Source organism: Halichoerus grypus, chromosome 13 (genome assembly GCF_964656455.1).
Source record: "Halichoerus grypus chromosome 13, mHalGry1.hap1.1, whole genome shotgun sequence".
NCBI lineage: Eukaryota > Metazoa > Chordata > Mammalia > Carnivora > Phocidae > Halichoerus > Halichoerus grypus.
This window is the reverse complement of record NC_135724.1, coordinates 27,213,367-27,228,611: the sequence shown is the minus strand read 5'-3', so window position 1 is coordinate 27,228,611 and position 15,245 is coordinate 27,213,367. Positions and strand designations below refer to the sequence as shown.

The following is a 15,245-nucleotide window of genomic DNA, read 5'->3' as shown; positions in this document are numbered from 1 at the left end:
AGGCAACAGGAAGCTCCGTATGAGCTAAGGGGAAGGGTAGGGGCCTGTGGACACAAAGGGGAGAAAACTCACTAGCAAGATGAAAGGAGATGTTTGCAAAAACAAGACTGTTCTATTATGCAGATGAGTTGAAGGTCTTTATTCTTAGGGCAGATGCTGAATTTTTTTTTTTTTTTTTAAGAAAAAGACTGGGGTGGGCGGAGTGGGAGGAAGTGCACAGGGAGAGAAAATCCCAAGCAGACTCCATGCTGAACGCAGAACCTGATGCAGGGCTCAACCCCATGACCCTGATCTCATGACCTGAGTGAAATCAAGAGTTGGACGCTTAACCAAACTGAGCCACCCAGGCGCCCCCAGATGCTGAAATTTTTTAGATGAAATATCAGAAGTGTCAGGATGCTTGCAACTTACTCTCAAATGGTTCTCCAGAAAAATAAAGCAAATGCATCAAAATATTAACAAGTGGCATATATTGATGACTAGTAAATGAGTGTTGCTTGTACTCCTCTTCCAACTTTTCCTTAGGCCTGAGTATTTTCATAATTAAAGTCTACCTCTTGCCAAAGCCAATTCTTCCTGAACGCTTTTCCAGTTCTGTAAATAGCGATACATTTTTTAATCCAAATGGCACTTTGTACTGGTCACTTACTGCATCTCATATGTACTTCTATAATTACCCAGCATTTTACAGTTATTACAATATATTATCGTTTGTCCTCCCTATCCCCTAGGGAAGTTAAGAGGGTTCTGTTACTCATTTTGTATCTTTAGTGCTCATCTCATAGTTGAGCAATAAATAGCTAAGCTAAGCACTATGTAAGATATGCCTATCTTAATATTCTTACATAGATTACAGAGCTGAGACATTAGAGGCCTTCTCCAGAACTAGACTTCATAATCATCAAATAGATTTTAAAATACGTATCTGAAAGCTATAAAACCTCAAATTTCAAAGGTCAAGTGCATTTCTCAGATAATAAGCTGTGCAAAAACACATTTTATGACAGCCTTTTGGCTGCCCCACAGCAGGGCCATTGGGCAGAATATTTAGGCCCATCTGGTGAGAACAGCTGGGTGCCTGCAAGGTCTCCCAACTTGCTGGTCTCTGAGTGACTAATAAAAAATAAGATTTGAGGGGCGCCTGGGTGGCTCAGTCGTTGGGCGTCTGCCTTCGGCTCAGGTAATGATCCCGGGGTCCTGGGATCGAGCCCCGCATCGGGCTCCCTGCTCCGCGGGAGGCCTGCTTCTCCCTCTCCCACTCCCCCTGCTTGTGTTCCCTCTCTCGCTGTGTCTCTGTCAAATAGATAAAATCTTTAAAAAAAAAAAAAAAAAAAAAAAGATTTGAATCTCTATTTCTCCTGGTTCACTTATTTTGGGCTCTAGCTCAGCAAAACTATTTTTTGGGGGGGGGTGGGGAACTTTACTGATTTAGGGAAACTCTTGTCATCTTTTAGCACGTTTTTTTTCTTTCCCCAACCACTGCCTCTTAATCTCTAAACCCAACGTGGGCCTCAAACTCATGACCCCAAGATCAAGAGTTACATGCTCCACTGACTCACCCAGCCAGGTGCCCCTTCTACAATTCTTAATCTTGATGAGTAAATGACTTAAAGAACTTAAATTACTCCAGCTAGTAGATAGTAGAAACTAAAATCTAGAGGACCATTCACAAAAATTCTTCTCCTAGGGTGTGTTTGCTCTTAAGACATTGCTTGTCCTACTCTTATTAGACCAATTAAACCAGACCTACTTTAAAATATTCTATACAAAGACCCTACTCAAGGCTCAGATAGGTAAAAATGAGCATTTCAGCTTTCATCAGATCATAAAGAAGTCGTATGAGCAGAATTTATCCCAAATCATAATCTTCTCATATTGTAATGATAGAGAATTGTGGAATGTGTAGTATAGGTGTGCACATGCAAAGTTCTTATCCGTTGGGTGAAATCAACAGGTTACACATATATCGTAAAAGGAAGTGGCACAATTGCAATATGGAGCTGACAAAATAACTGAATAGAAATGAGTTGCCTTTGGGAAGTAGAAGAGGTTGGGGGTAGGCAAGCAAGGGATTTCCATTTTTCATACAGTCCTGTCTTGCCTTTTTCTTTCTTGAAATTATATGCCTACTTAACAATTTAAAAAGGAAGAGCCCAGAAAAGACCCAGGCACGTGAAGCGTAAATACGACACAGGTGTCATGGCAGGTTACATGGAGGAGTCGTTTAATAAATGGAGCTAAAAAGTTGGATATGAATATGGAAAAAAGATTTCTGACCTCTACACAAAACATAACTCCAGATGGATTGGGACAATCTTTTGTTGTTTTAAGTAAGCTCTACACCCAATGCGGGGCTCAAACTCACAACCCCAAGATCAAGTCTCTACAGACTGAGCCAGCCAGGCGGCCCAGTGACAATCTTCTGCTTCAACATGGCTAAACTACGGTATCCAGTTTTTGGCCAAACACCAGTCTAATTGCTGTGAAAGTATGTTTTAGACGTGACTAACACTTAAAATACTATGAATAAAAGATTACTTTCCATAACATGGTCCACCAAGAAGGAATTCTGCCTCCAGACACAACTCTTCCCTGGGTCTCCAGCCTGTCCACCTGCCCTTTCAACATTGCCAGCCCCTACAATCTCTCTGTACTCATCCTATCTGTTGTATTTCTCTCAAGAACTCTTAATACCTGGATTAAGCTCTCAGGTAAAAAGAGCAAACCTTTAAAACTCTTAGTAAAAAATAGTTATCTTTGTATATTGTAGGGTAAAGATTTCCCAAATAAGACCGAAAATACTAATCATAAAAACTAACAGCTTGATTACATTATAAACTGCTGCTTATAAAAGGTATGTTAAAGAATACTAAACAGTAAGAGGATATTGACAAATGTTCATCATTCTACTCTCAACCTGTCTCAATCTTTCAGACTTCACTTAGCATTTTTTTTTTTCATTTCCTTGAGAATTTTAGTTGTCTTATCCTTTTCTTGCCTACAGTCTTCTTGGCAGAGAAGCCAGCGAGACTCTTCAACATTACCAAATGTAAACTCTGCCACCTATCCAGTTACCTAGTTTATGAATTCTTTAATCAATCACAAAGCACTCTAGAATCTTACAAAGAGCTCAGCATGCTTACTAATTCCTCAAATTAATTTCAGTTCTTTTAAAAGAATCACTCAGACTACAGAAAACCACCAACCAATATGGAACCTTTATTTTTAAGGTAATTTCTGTACATCTGGAGTATGAGAGTAATCCTTTTACAAATGGAAATGTTTACTAGAATAAACGACGACAAAACCATAACTGGTATTTCATGTGAATCCACAGGAGTTTAAGCTTCAAATCCAGCCAAGAAGTTTGTTACAATCTCTTTCAGCTTAGCATCTGACTGTTCTGAGATCTTTCCATCAGTCCTATTTGGAAATGAAAAGCAGTTCATCAGTTCTGACCTAGACAAAAATTCAGTGACTAGCTACAAAATTCAAAAGAATTTTAACAAGACTTTCTATCTTAAAATCTACAAAAAAGAGGCCATCAATTGTGTTCATACCTTATATTGCCCAACAGGGCCTGGTGCTGGCTGATAACATGAGCCAGGAAAGCATGCTCAAACTTTGTGATCTTGCTGGGCTCCAATTTATCAAGATACCCTCTTACACCAGCATAAATAACAGCCACTTGTTCTTCAATGGCCATGGGAGCTGAAAACAAAAGAATGCCAAGTAAGTTGCTCAAATAAATAAATGCCACATTAACAAAGTCAGAGAAACTTACCTTTTTCTTCTAATTATTAACATGTCTCTACATATCACCTACTCTCACTTTCTCTGTGACAAACTCCACATTAATACTTTTTCCCACTTCTCTCCCTAGGAAAACAGTTTTTTCCTTGTATTTGCAAGCCTTAAAGTGTAATCTTTGGGCATATTCCACAAGCACTGTTTATCATCTGGCACCATTTATACTATTTGAGATATAAATAATCTGCTGAAACTTCACAGCAAGATTAAAAAATGCTAACATACTTTTAAATCTGCCCAATTCCATTCTCTCACAGCCAAGGAGGAAAGGGGGGGTGGGGGAGGAAGAGATCTAATAGGTGTACTTCTCAAAAGAGAAGTATTAAGTATATTTAGTAAGTTTTCCTGGTTATTCAAATGACGACAGACTGTATTGAAAGTACAACAGGCATTAATCACATTCAAAACACTGTATCCTTAATGAAAGAACACGACGTATGATAGCTTGTAAGGAGCTGCGGGATACTCCCAGGCGCTTACGCACAGTACACACATGGCTGACATGAAAGAACTCACCATACTGTCCTTGCTTCAGCAGCTCAGTCAGTCGCACACCACGACTCAAGAGTTGCTGAGTGGCAGCATCGAGGTCAGAACCGAACTGGGCAAAAGCAGCAACCTCGCGATACTGAGCCAATTCCAGCTTCATGGTCCCTGCCACCTGAAAAACAGAAATGGTCAACTCATGAAACACAAAAATACTCAACCCACTGACAAAGAGCACTATACAAATACATTATGATTTTAGCCTAATGATACCCCTTCTCCTTGACAAAGTGCTGCAAATTACCTGCTTCATGGCCCTGGTTTGGGCAGCAGATCCAACACGAGACACAGACAAACCAACATTAATGGCAGGGCGGATACCTTTGTAGAACAATTCTGTTTCCAAGAAGATCTACAACATACAGAAAATACACATGCTAACAAGCTTTAAAAAAAAAAAGAACTATTTTCAAAATTAAGCCAAAAACCTGAAGCCCAACATCTCCAAGGAAAAATGTTAAGTGTCTTCTCATCATAAAGAGCCCCTCCAATCTTTCCCAGCACATATCAACTTACATATTCTATTGCTACGATTTAAGAGATGTGGAGAGAAAAAACAAGTGATAAATTTCTATTAAAATATATGCAGATTAAGTGATTTGGCCTCTGAGATTTGCTTCAAAATTATCTAGGGTGGAGAACAGTAGTGGCTATAAATGAAGCAAAAATGAAGTTTTTTGGTAACAAATTGAAATGGGTGAGAGATATGCAGGGTTCATTATACTGTTCTCCTTACTTTTCTAAACATTAAAGTGAAAGGTATTTAACAAATCAGTTCAACACTAGTTTCAACCAATGCCTTGGAATCATCCAAAGCTTTTACATTTATTTTAATCATAAAAAAATACCTGTCCATCAGTGATGGAAATGACATTTGTTGGAATGTAAGCAGACACATCACCAGCTTGTGTTTCTATGACTGGTAAAGCAGTCAAGGAGCCACCACCAAAAGAATCGTTCATTTTGGCTGCTCTCTCTAGCAGACGGGAGTGTAGGTAGAACACATCACCAGGATAGGCCTCACGACCAGGGGGCCGGCGGAGCAGCAGAGACATCTGACGATAAGCAACAGCCTATAGTACAGGAAAGGGTTATAAAGTTCAGTTACTAGAAGCTAAATTTGTCACCTTCAATTGTGGTGCAAACATACAAACAGATTCTAAAAATATGTATCCTTTGACCTGTTTGGATAAGTCGTCGTAGATGATCAAAGCATGTTTGCCATTATCTCTAAAATATTCTCCCATAGAACAGCCAGAGTAAGGAGCCAGGTACTGAAGGGGAGCAGCATCAGAAGCAGTAGCTGAAACCACAATGGTGTACTTCATAGCATCTGGGAAGAAAACAGATTTTAAGTTTCACAAGGTTATCAACATTTTGATTTTAGAGACTATTATAATAAAAATTAAGTGCTTTACTACATAATTTACCAAAGTCAGATTAACCAGAGCCAGACAGCACCTATTTTAAAGAAGGTGACAAAAACCTTAACATTTATTGTTGTTTTATACTTTTACTTGTTTTTGTTGTTTTACTTATTGAATCACATTAGAAATTTCAGTTCATTAGGGAGTAATGAAAACCAGCCTTAAGTAGATGCTATCCTAAGATTAGCAATAATAGGACTCCCAGAGAACAATGAGACTAAAGTTCTTCCTTTTTTTTTTTTAAGTAAACCCCACCCTCAAGTGGAGCTCGAACTCATGACTCCCAACACCAAGAGTCGCATGCTCTATTGACTAAGCCAGCCAGGCATCCCTGACTAAAGTTCTTTAATACCTGCATCTGTAAGTCTCTTCACCAACTGGGCAACAGTGGATCTCTTCTGACCAATAGCAACATAGATACAGTATAGCTTCTTCTTTTCATCAGTTCCATCATTGAAACGTTTCTGGTTAATGATTGTGTCAATAGCAATTGATGTTTTGCTTTAAAAAGAGAAAATAAACATAAATCTTGGTAAGTACTTCAAAGGATTTCTCAACTTAAGATTTCAGTATACTACTACTAATCCTCATCACATTCCTCTCTCTCCGTTATATCCAAAGCATTTACCATTCCAAGCACAAAAGTAATCTTTCCACAAACAACTTTTACTTAGAATGTTTAACAAGCTTTACCCAGTCTGTCGGTCACCAATAATCAGCTCACGCTGACCACGACCAATTGGCACCAAGCTATCCACAGCCTTAATACCAGTCTGCATTGGTTCACGCACAGAGATTCGAGGAATGATCCCAGGGGCTTTCAGGCCAACTCGCCTACGGATCTTGGAACCAATTGGACCCTGTTATACAATAAAAAGGAGCCCCCAGAACAATCAGTTTTGACGTCTCTTAGAAGCTACAACCACATCTAATAACTGTTAAACGTACCTTTCCATCAATGGCGTTACCAAGGGCATCTACAACACGGCCCAATAGCTCCTCGCCAACTGGAACATCCACAATGGCTCCTGTTCTCTTCACAATATCTCCTTCCTTAATTAGTTTATCATTTCCAAACACGACAACACCAACATTGTCAGGTTCCAAGTTCAAAGACATACCCTACACAAAACACACAATTGAACCCCCATTAAGCCTGAGTAGTACTTCTTCCCGTATGTCAACACTACATGATATGAAAACAGCTAGTTAAAAAAAAAAAAAGTAGACTTGTACTTTAGATCTGATTTACTCAAGTATTTTTATGACAAACAACCTTCTTTGATCAAGACTTAAAACATGTTCCCTTGAATAATCTTAGGATAGCATTATGATAAGCCTAACATGCTCCTTTATTGCATCCTCAAAGAACTAAAAGAAACAAAGAAACTGAACAGGTCAAGCTTTTTCCACTGCATTTCTTTTGTCAATGGCTTTTGAACCGGGTGATCAGCATGAAATAAAGTGATCAACTGGAAATTTTAAGACACAGTTGATTTACATCTTTTTATCTGTGAGTAGCACCACAGCCAGCTTAAAAAATTGTAATGAGAACTCATCAGGTTAGTAGAAAGTGAAATTAAAAGCTACCCAAACAAGGACAAAATGCCATAATGTAACAGTGGTGGGTCATCTCTCATCATTACAACTTTAATTCAAAATATAAGATTTTTAGGTCCCTAATCATTACTAAGGAAAAAGGTTATTCCAGGAACTGAGTCTGGTCAGTAATTAAAGCTCTGTAGAAGTACTTAGAACAAATAGAGGAGTATCATGGAGTATCACTGCAGGTAATGTTCAATACAGCAGTCACTAACCACATGTGGCTACTTAAAACTTGAATTAATTAACACCATCTTACCGGAAGTCAGAGACACTTACTTTTCTCTCCAACTAACACATCTCTACATACCACCCACTCTTTCTCTGTGTGAGAAACTCCACACTGTACACGCTCAATAGCCTCAAATGTAAAACAGTTATTATACTTAAACAGCACAGACATAAAATATTTCCATCATTGCAGGAAGTCCTATTAGACAATACTAGACTCTTAGATCTTAAAAGTTAAAAAAGAAACTCTGAGTTCATTTATTTCAGCCTCACCTTTCAAAGCTTTGTAACACTGAAGATACGAGAGGCTAAATTTTTAGCCAAGGTCTAACAGCTATGGAGAAAACTTTTGGCTCTGTAATTATTCTTCCATATCAAGGCTTTTACCATACCGGTCACTAGTCAGAGGACCAAGACTATCTTTTCCCATGTGTGCTAAGTGGGTAATCTACTCCCCCTGTTCTACCCAGATACCATGCTCTGCTTTCCTCAGAAAACCCATGACTCCTACCATTTGTTTTCATCCCACTGGCCAACTAGGCTCAACCTAATAGAAAGAAGGAGACTTCTATCATCAGAGAGCTTCTGATAACTATACCACTAGCTTAACAATAATAAGTCTACTCTTACAAGAAATACAAAGTCAATGACTTTCAACTTTCCACCAGAAATGAATTTAGTTGGAAGTTATCTAATGCTTTTATACGATCTTAATGGCTATAAAAGAGACTTCTTAGAATTTGGCTGAAGGTTTAGTCACTTTTTTATTTCGGCACCAGTGGCTACAATTTATGTATACATCAGTCCCTAGAGTAAAAACTTTGGTAACCAATACCCTTAAGCTTATTCTTTTCACAATCTATGATAATGACTAAATACTGAAGAAGTTGAGATTTAAAGTTAAAATACAAAAAACACTAGCACAATCTCTGAATTACTAAATGAGTAACTCAGAAACCAATCCTGAAACACCAAAATCTCATTTTACCTTTAAACCTGAAGAAAACTCTACCATTTCTTCCGCCTGAACATTTCTCAGCCCATGTACACGGGCAATACCATCACCAATGCTTAGGACACGCCCAGTCTCTTCAAGGTCAACAGAGGTATCAGCTCCAAGAATACGCTCTTCAAGGATAGAAGACACTTCGGCAGTGCCTACTGAGAGAAAAAAATCCATTGCAAAAATAGCCTTGTCTCAAGATCTTTTTAAAACCCACTTCCCCAACAACATAAAAACTATAGTTTTATAATCACAATAACCAAATTATTCTAAAATGTAAAATGCATGGTTCTATTCAAGCTTGATATCTACCACTATTATAAAAACAAATCCAAGTGATGGACAGAAAATTTCACAAGACAAATGTAAGTCAGGTAAGAAGCTAATAAAATTAAGCAACACCATTATAATAAGAATTTTCATCATCTACTCATTTGGTTTAATTTCTAAGGAATTTATATCTAAGGAATTAGTATCTAAGGAAGTTGAAACCTGACTTTTTGGCTAAACTCTGCAGGAAGCTTAAAAATGCAATCTATTTTTTTTTAAAGTAGGCTTTACACCCAGCATGGAGCCCAATGCAGGGCTTAAACTCATGACTCTGAGATGGAGACCAGAGCTGAAATCAACAGTGGGACACTTAACCGACTCAGCCATCCAGGCACCCCAAAAATGCAATCTATCTTTAAAAGCAACTGTTTTTTTTTTTTTTTTTTAAAGATTTTATTTATTTATTTGAGAGAGAGAGCACGAGAGGGGGGAGGGTCAGAGGGAGAAGCAGACTCCCCGCTGAGCAGGGAGCCCGATGCGGGATTTGATCCCAGGACTCCAGGATCATGACCTGAGCTGAAGGCAGTCGCTTAACCAACTGAGCCACCCAGGTGCCCCTTTAAAAGCAACTATTAACAAACTATGAATATCTTTCCCTTTATAAAGACATGCAGATACTTAGTATTCTTCATCTTAGCATATGCAAGATTTATGTATTCACTTGTTTAATCTTTAGTTCAAAGCCCCACTCACACATCCTCAAAGGAATTCCCTAACCTACAGAATCTTCCCATGCTCACCTCCCCACTTCTCTATTTGCAATGTGCAAATTTATAGGTTGCCACGTATAGATTAGCAGCTATTACCTTCAAAAAACATAAAGGTAAAGTTGTTTTCCAATATTTTTTAGGAGAGGAAAAAGAAATCTTTCATAGTTCAGAAAGGATGCCCACCACCTGATATGTGTACTTTCTGTTTCTACCCAAGGGATATTGTATCAGGAAAAAAAAAGCTGTAGTATCATGAAAAAAGAAATATTTCACTAGAACAAGACAACCTACCAAGAAAAAAGGGCTAAATGGCACATTACAGGCAAAGAATCTGAGATTTATAGTAACTAAAATTAAGAGAAAAAAATTAACAAATGAAAATAAAAAACGGGGTGCCTGGGTAGCTCAGTTGTTTAAGCGACTGCCTTCGGCTCAGGTCATGATCCTGGGGTCCTGGGACTGAGTCCCACATTGGGCTTCCCTTGCTCTGCGGGGAGCCTGCTTCTCCCTCTCCCTCTGCCTGCCATTCTCCCTGCTTGTGCTCTCTGTCAAATAAATAAAATCTTTAAAAATAAATAAATAAATAAGGGGCGCCTGGGTGGCTCAGTCGTTAAGCGTCTGCCTTCGGCTCAGGTCATGATCTCAGGGTCCTGGGATCGAGCCCCACATCGGGCTCCCTGCTCTGTGGGAAGCCTGCTTCTCCCTCTCCCACTCCCTTGCTTGTGTTCCCTCTCCCGCTGTCTCTCTCTCTGTCAAAAAATAAAATCTTTAAAAATCTATAAATAAATAAATTAATTTAAAAAATAGTGGATTAAAAAAAAGGAAAAAAAAACAACAGTTATGTAACCTACGTAACTTATTTTTTCCCTTATTGACAAAGCAGTAAGTGTGGTGTATGTAGACTTAGAAATAATGACTTACCAATCTTCTGAAGACGAGTGTTAGAGGCATGGAGGTTCCTTGCAGCAATGAAGGAGGATCCCAAAGCATTTTTGGAGACCTAGTGCATAAACAGTTTTAAAAAGTTTATTTAAAAAGGGGCACCTGGGTGGCTTAGTCAGTTAAGCGGCTGCCTTTGGCTCAGGTCATGACCCCAGGGTCCTGGATCCTTGATCAATTTATCGGTGAAAATATTAATTATATTCAAAAATATTCTGCTTAAAACTGGAAGGCTAGTAATCACATGACAAAGCAGCTTTTGATATATGCAAAAATGTTATTAAGCAGCTCCTGGTAACACTGTTAAGTATTTTATAAAACACATATTTTAAAAACCAACAGTTACCAAATTATCTTTTCTTTTAAAGGTATCAGGTATTATTATTTCATCTTTAGATATATTTCAGTTGAACTGTGGATATTCTCAGTAAGATAAACTGCTTCCTAAAAGGGGGAAATATCAAGACATATCCTATTTTACTTAAAAAAAAAAAAAAACCCAAAAATTAAATTAGTGAATGTTAAAGTTTGATTAGAAATTAAGTATGGCTGTGGACTCTTTTTTTCCTGGTCGACAAAGCCTTCAACAATCTGGACCCCCGTCCTTCTCCTTCAAGTTGTAACTCAGTGATTGGTCTCTGTCAATTCTGAACCTACTACTTTCTATAGGACCAGACGAAAACCGTTAAAAATGTTCTTTTGCGACTAGTTGTATTAGAAAGTAAAACAGCCAGTGTTTACAACGTTTAAGATGGAAACTGATACAATGTTTAAGATGGAAAAAATAAATAAATGTAAGCCTTAACTTCAAGGGAGGTAAGTAACGAAGGGAATTGACCTTTAGAGGCATTTTCCAACCAATGTTCTATCTTGAGCTCTCAATCACTGTCTAGCGATTCCTCAAGGACGAAATCTTAAAACATGTCAAAGTACCACAACACAAAGCAAAGTCTTCTTTCTGCCTGAGACAATTCAGGCTTCACTGCTGTCACAGTATCGGCCACATGAAATGCACATTTGCCCTGTACGGCCTTTCACAATCGTTTCAGTGTTCAGCACTGAGATCGCCTACTGAAGTATTCAGAAAAGCACCTTCATTTATGGCTTTCCCCCGAACCGACCTCCGGGCAGAGGTGAAATGCCGGGGCGTCCTGACCTTCATACAATGTCAGGCTTCCCTAGGTCGCTTCAACTAGAGCTACCAACAGTGCCCCGACCTTCAGCGGGGCAGTCCCGGAGAACCAGCGGGGACAAGCCTCGCCGTTCCAGAGCAGGGGTCGGAGACCTAGCGCCCCAGCCCCGACCTTCAACCAAGGCGCCCTGTCGGACAGCTCTCAAGTGAAGTCGTGAACACCCCCTGAGGCCCCATCTCTGCACAGCATCGAGGTCACCACCTCCCCTGCACCGCTCAACACCGTCCCGCACGGATGGCAAGCAAGAGGGCCCTTGCGCCGCCGCCCAGTCCAAGGCCGAGTAGCCAGCGGTGCAAGATGGCGGCGCCCGCCAGCCCCTCACCCTCCATGCAGCAAGAGCTCTCGAGTCAGTACATCACCAGCCACCCGCCGGGCCACCTCCCTTCCGCCGGTTCCCCGCACTCACCAGCCCGGCCCGCCGAGGGAGGGCGCGGGCCACGGCCGCGGCGACGCGCACGGACAGCATCTTTGCAGGGTCTCCTTGGGTGGTTTCTCTGCAGCCGCAGCCTCTGGACTGACTGGGACAAAATGGCTGAGCGGCGAGGAAGGTCAAGGCAGCATCCCACCTGACCCGGAAGTACCGCCCCTCGCGTTCACTCCCGGATGTGAATCTGCCTTTTGCGGGAGGGTTGGGGAGGAGTTACTTTTTAAAGTACCGTTTTTAGATTTAAAATTAAAAATGAGCAATTAGACCTTTGTCAACTTCGGCCCAGGCTTTCGTTACAGATTTATTTTGACCTATTGAGTTGACCTTGTGGTTGCCCCTGGCGACCATGTGGGTAGCGGAACCCCCTACAAAGAGGCTCAGGTCCAGTCCCGGCTGGGGACCGTGTAGGTGTCACCCTGTACTAGGACGCAGCTTGTTTGAAGGTGACGGGAGGTCGATGTTGTGGGGTCCGAGACTACAGCTTTTAAAGCCTTGTAGCAAAGTAAACGGTTATCACCGGGGGCTTGCGGAACTGGTTAATCCGTAGATCGCTGGCCCCACCCCCAGACCCTCTTAAAGCCGAAAATTCGGAGCAATCTGAATTTTTGAGAGGCGCCCACACCATTCTACGTGATCCCTTACGCACTCAAGTTCGAAAATCGCAGTTCTTTTAGATTCTATCTAAATGAAATCTGTATATTAGAACAAATTGTTTAAAAATGGTAACAAACACAAGTTCAAGAAGAGTGGTTGCCAGTTCTACTGAGAATGGTGCAGAATCAGAAGTCTCACCCCAGACTGAACCAGGATTCAAGGTTTCCTCTACCAACAACTAGTTTCAGGACAGCAGGGACTATGCTTTTACATTTGGAATAAAATGGGGGCGCCTGAGTGTCTCAGTCGGTTGAGCCTCCGCCTTGGGCTCAGGTCATGATCCCGGTGTCCTGGGATAGAGTCCCCCATCCGGCTCCCTGATCAGTGGGGAGTCTGCTTCTCCCTCTACCCTATTCCCCTGCTGGTCTGCTTATGATCTCTCTCTCTCTCTCTCTCACCCTGTCTCTCTCAAATAAATCTTTAAAAAAATGATTTTGGAATAAAATGGAAATGATAGGGATGCCCAAGTGGCTCAGCTGGTTGGTTAAGCATTTGCCTTCCGCTGAGGTCATGGAGCCTGCTTTTGCCTTTCACGCTGCTGCTCCCCCTGCTTGTGCTCTCTTGCGCACGCTCTCTCTCTCTCTCCGCCAATAAATAAAATCTTCAAAAAATAATAAAATAAAATGGAAAGGATAAAGAAAAAACACCTTCCTATACCAACACATTAACATTGGGGCAGAACCCCCTCACCCATACACACACAGAATTTTTGCGATACTGAGATTTTTATGATATGCACAGAATTGTTGGGGGGGGATATTGGGTGTCTTATCTGGTTTATACCCAAAACTTTAATTTGGGTGGAGCATATGAATATCTGGATTAAAAGGGTCATGTCCTAAAATATAGCTTGCAAATGTATTGTCAGCAATCCCTTCTCTAATATTCTATTCCATTTTCAAGGTGAGCATCCTTCTCCTTATGGGTAAGTACAGGCTAACAGGAAAAAAAAAACTGGTTTGTAAAAACGGAAAGGTTGGAGGGGTATTTTGTGAAATTTGTAGTGATGAAAGTGGACAAAGGGCATAAAGATAACTTTTCCCCCATACTCAGGGGCTGTACCAACTTACTTGAAATTTAGTTACTGAGCAGAGACACATTTGACTAAAACAAAAATAATAAGCAAGCCATACAATATGGTATTGGCTAGTTAGTAAAATTCTTTTGGAAAAAAAAATTTCATCATTTTAAATATGCATATGACTTAGAAGAAAGATATTTAGTGCTAAAAGTAATCCCCAGTTTGATATTAAACCACATATATCAGACTATTGAGTACATGGTCTACATTTCCTGATGTTTCACAGTATACCACAGGCGGCTGCAGGCAGCAGTGTGGTCCAACTAGCTTTCAAATATAAAACAATCAGAGCCAGAACATTATGGTCAGACTCTAGCTCTACTACCTAATCTTGGTCAAGTCACTTACTCTGTGTGTGTGTGTGGTTTTTAACGTGAAAAGACGTAGAATAATATGTTCATCTATTTTTACAGGGTACTTGTTAGAATGAAACTAAAATAGGAAAACATAGAAAACCACACATTGCTGTCTGTGTAACTAAAGAGAACCTCTCCTAGTGTTAAATACAGTGATGGAGGGAGAACTTTAGGGAAGGCAAGAAATGAACGAAGAATGGCTGAGTGGCAGTGACAGGGCCAGCAGTTGGATGCTGTCAACTGTTTTTTCTTTCTTCTTTTTTAAAGATTTTACTTATTTATTTGACAGAGAGAGACACAGCGAGAGAGGGAACACAAGCAGGGGGAGTGGGAGAAGGAGAAGCAGGCTTCCTGCAGAGCGGGGAGCCTGATGCGGGGCTCGATCCCAGGACCCTGGGATCATGACCTGAGCCGAAGGGGGACGCTTAACGACTGAGCCACCCAGGCGCCCCTGTTTTTTTTTTTCTTTAAGTTTTATTTATTTAAGTAATCTCTACACCCCAAGAGGGACTTGAACTCACAACCCAGATCAAAAGTCCCACTCTTCTGTTTGAGCTAGCCAGGCGCCCCAACTGTCAACTATTTTAAAACAATCTCCAGCACATGTAGCTCTTTGATAGTGGAAACTAAAGGATAAGACTGCTGCAGCTCATATTGCTAGGGTAAAAATAAAAATTTTAAGTCAATGCACTCCTTGTGGAAGAAACAAATATCTGCTATCCAAAAAACAAGTTTCAAGTATTTTTTTAAGACAAGTGATTCAAGTCAGAAATAAAAATATAAGAAAGAAAAAAACAGCCTGGTTCTAGACGGCTGTTCTTCTCCTCTAGGAAATGATACCACCGAGAGCAGAGAGAGCCGCGAAGCGGCAAGCTCGTGGTGCTGGAGTTTTGGACCAGCCTTGCCCAAGGACTCAGAGGCCCCCTATCCTAGTAA

General features: G+C 40.5%; 1 protein-coding gene across 2 annotated transcripts; it reads right to left on the bottom strand.

Moving 5' to 3' along the window:
- Positions 1-3,199: 3,199 nt before the first annotated feature.
- Positions 3,200-12,352, bottom strand: ATP5F1A (ATP synthase F1 subunit alpha). Of its 2 annotated transcripts, XM_036107580.2 has the most exons (12): positions 12,198-12,351; positions 10,581-10,659; positions 8,605-8,774; positions 6,732-6,905; positions 6,477-6,643; positions 6,136-6,284; positions 5,538-5,689; positions 5,205-5,429; positions 4,601-4,708; positions 4,327-4,471; positions 3,561-3,711; positions 3,200-3,423 (listed from the first exon to the last, which is right to left on the bottom strand). In XM_036107580.2, exons 1-12 carry the CDS (start codon positions 12,255-12,257, stop codon positions 3,342-3,344), a joined length of 1,662 nt encoding a protein of 553 aa, XP_035963473.2. In that variant the 5' UTR covers positions 12,258-12,351; the 3' UTR covers positions 3,200-3,341. The 2 variants fall into 2 exon arrangements, with proteins under 2 accessions (XP_035963473.2, XP_077916501.1); XM_078060375.1 differs by lacking the exon at positions 4,601-4,708 and having other exon boundaries at positions 12,198-12,352.
- Positions 12,353-15,245: the final 2,893 nt, after the last annotated feature.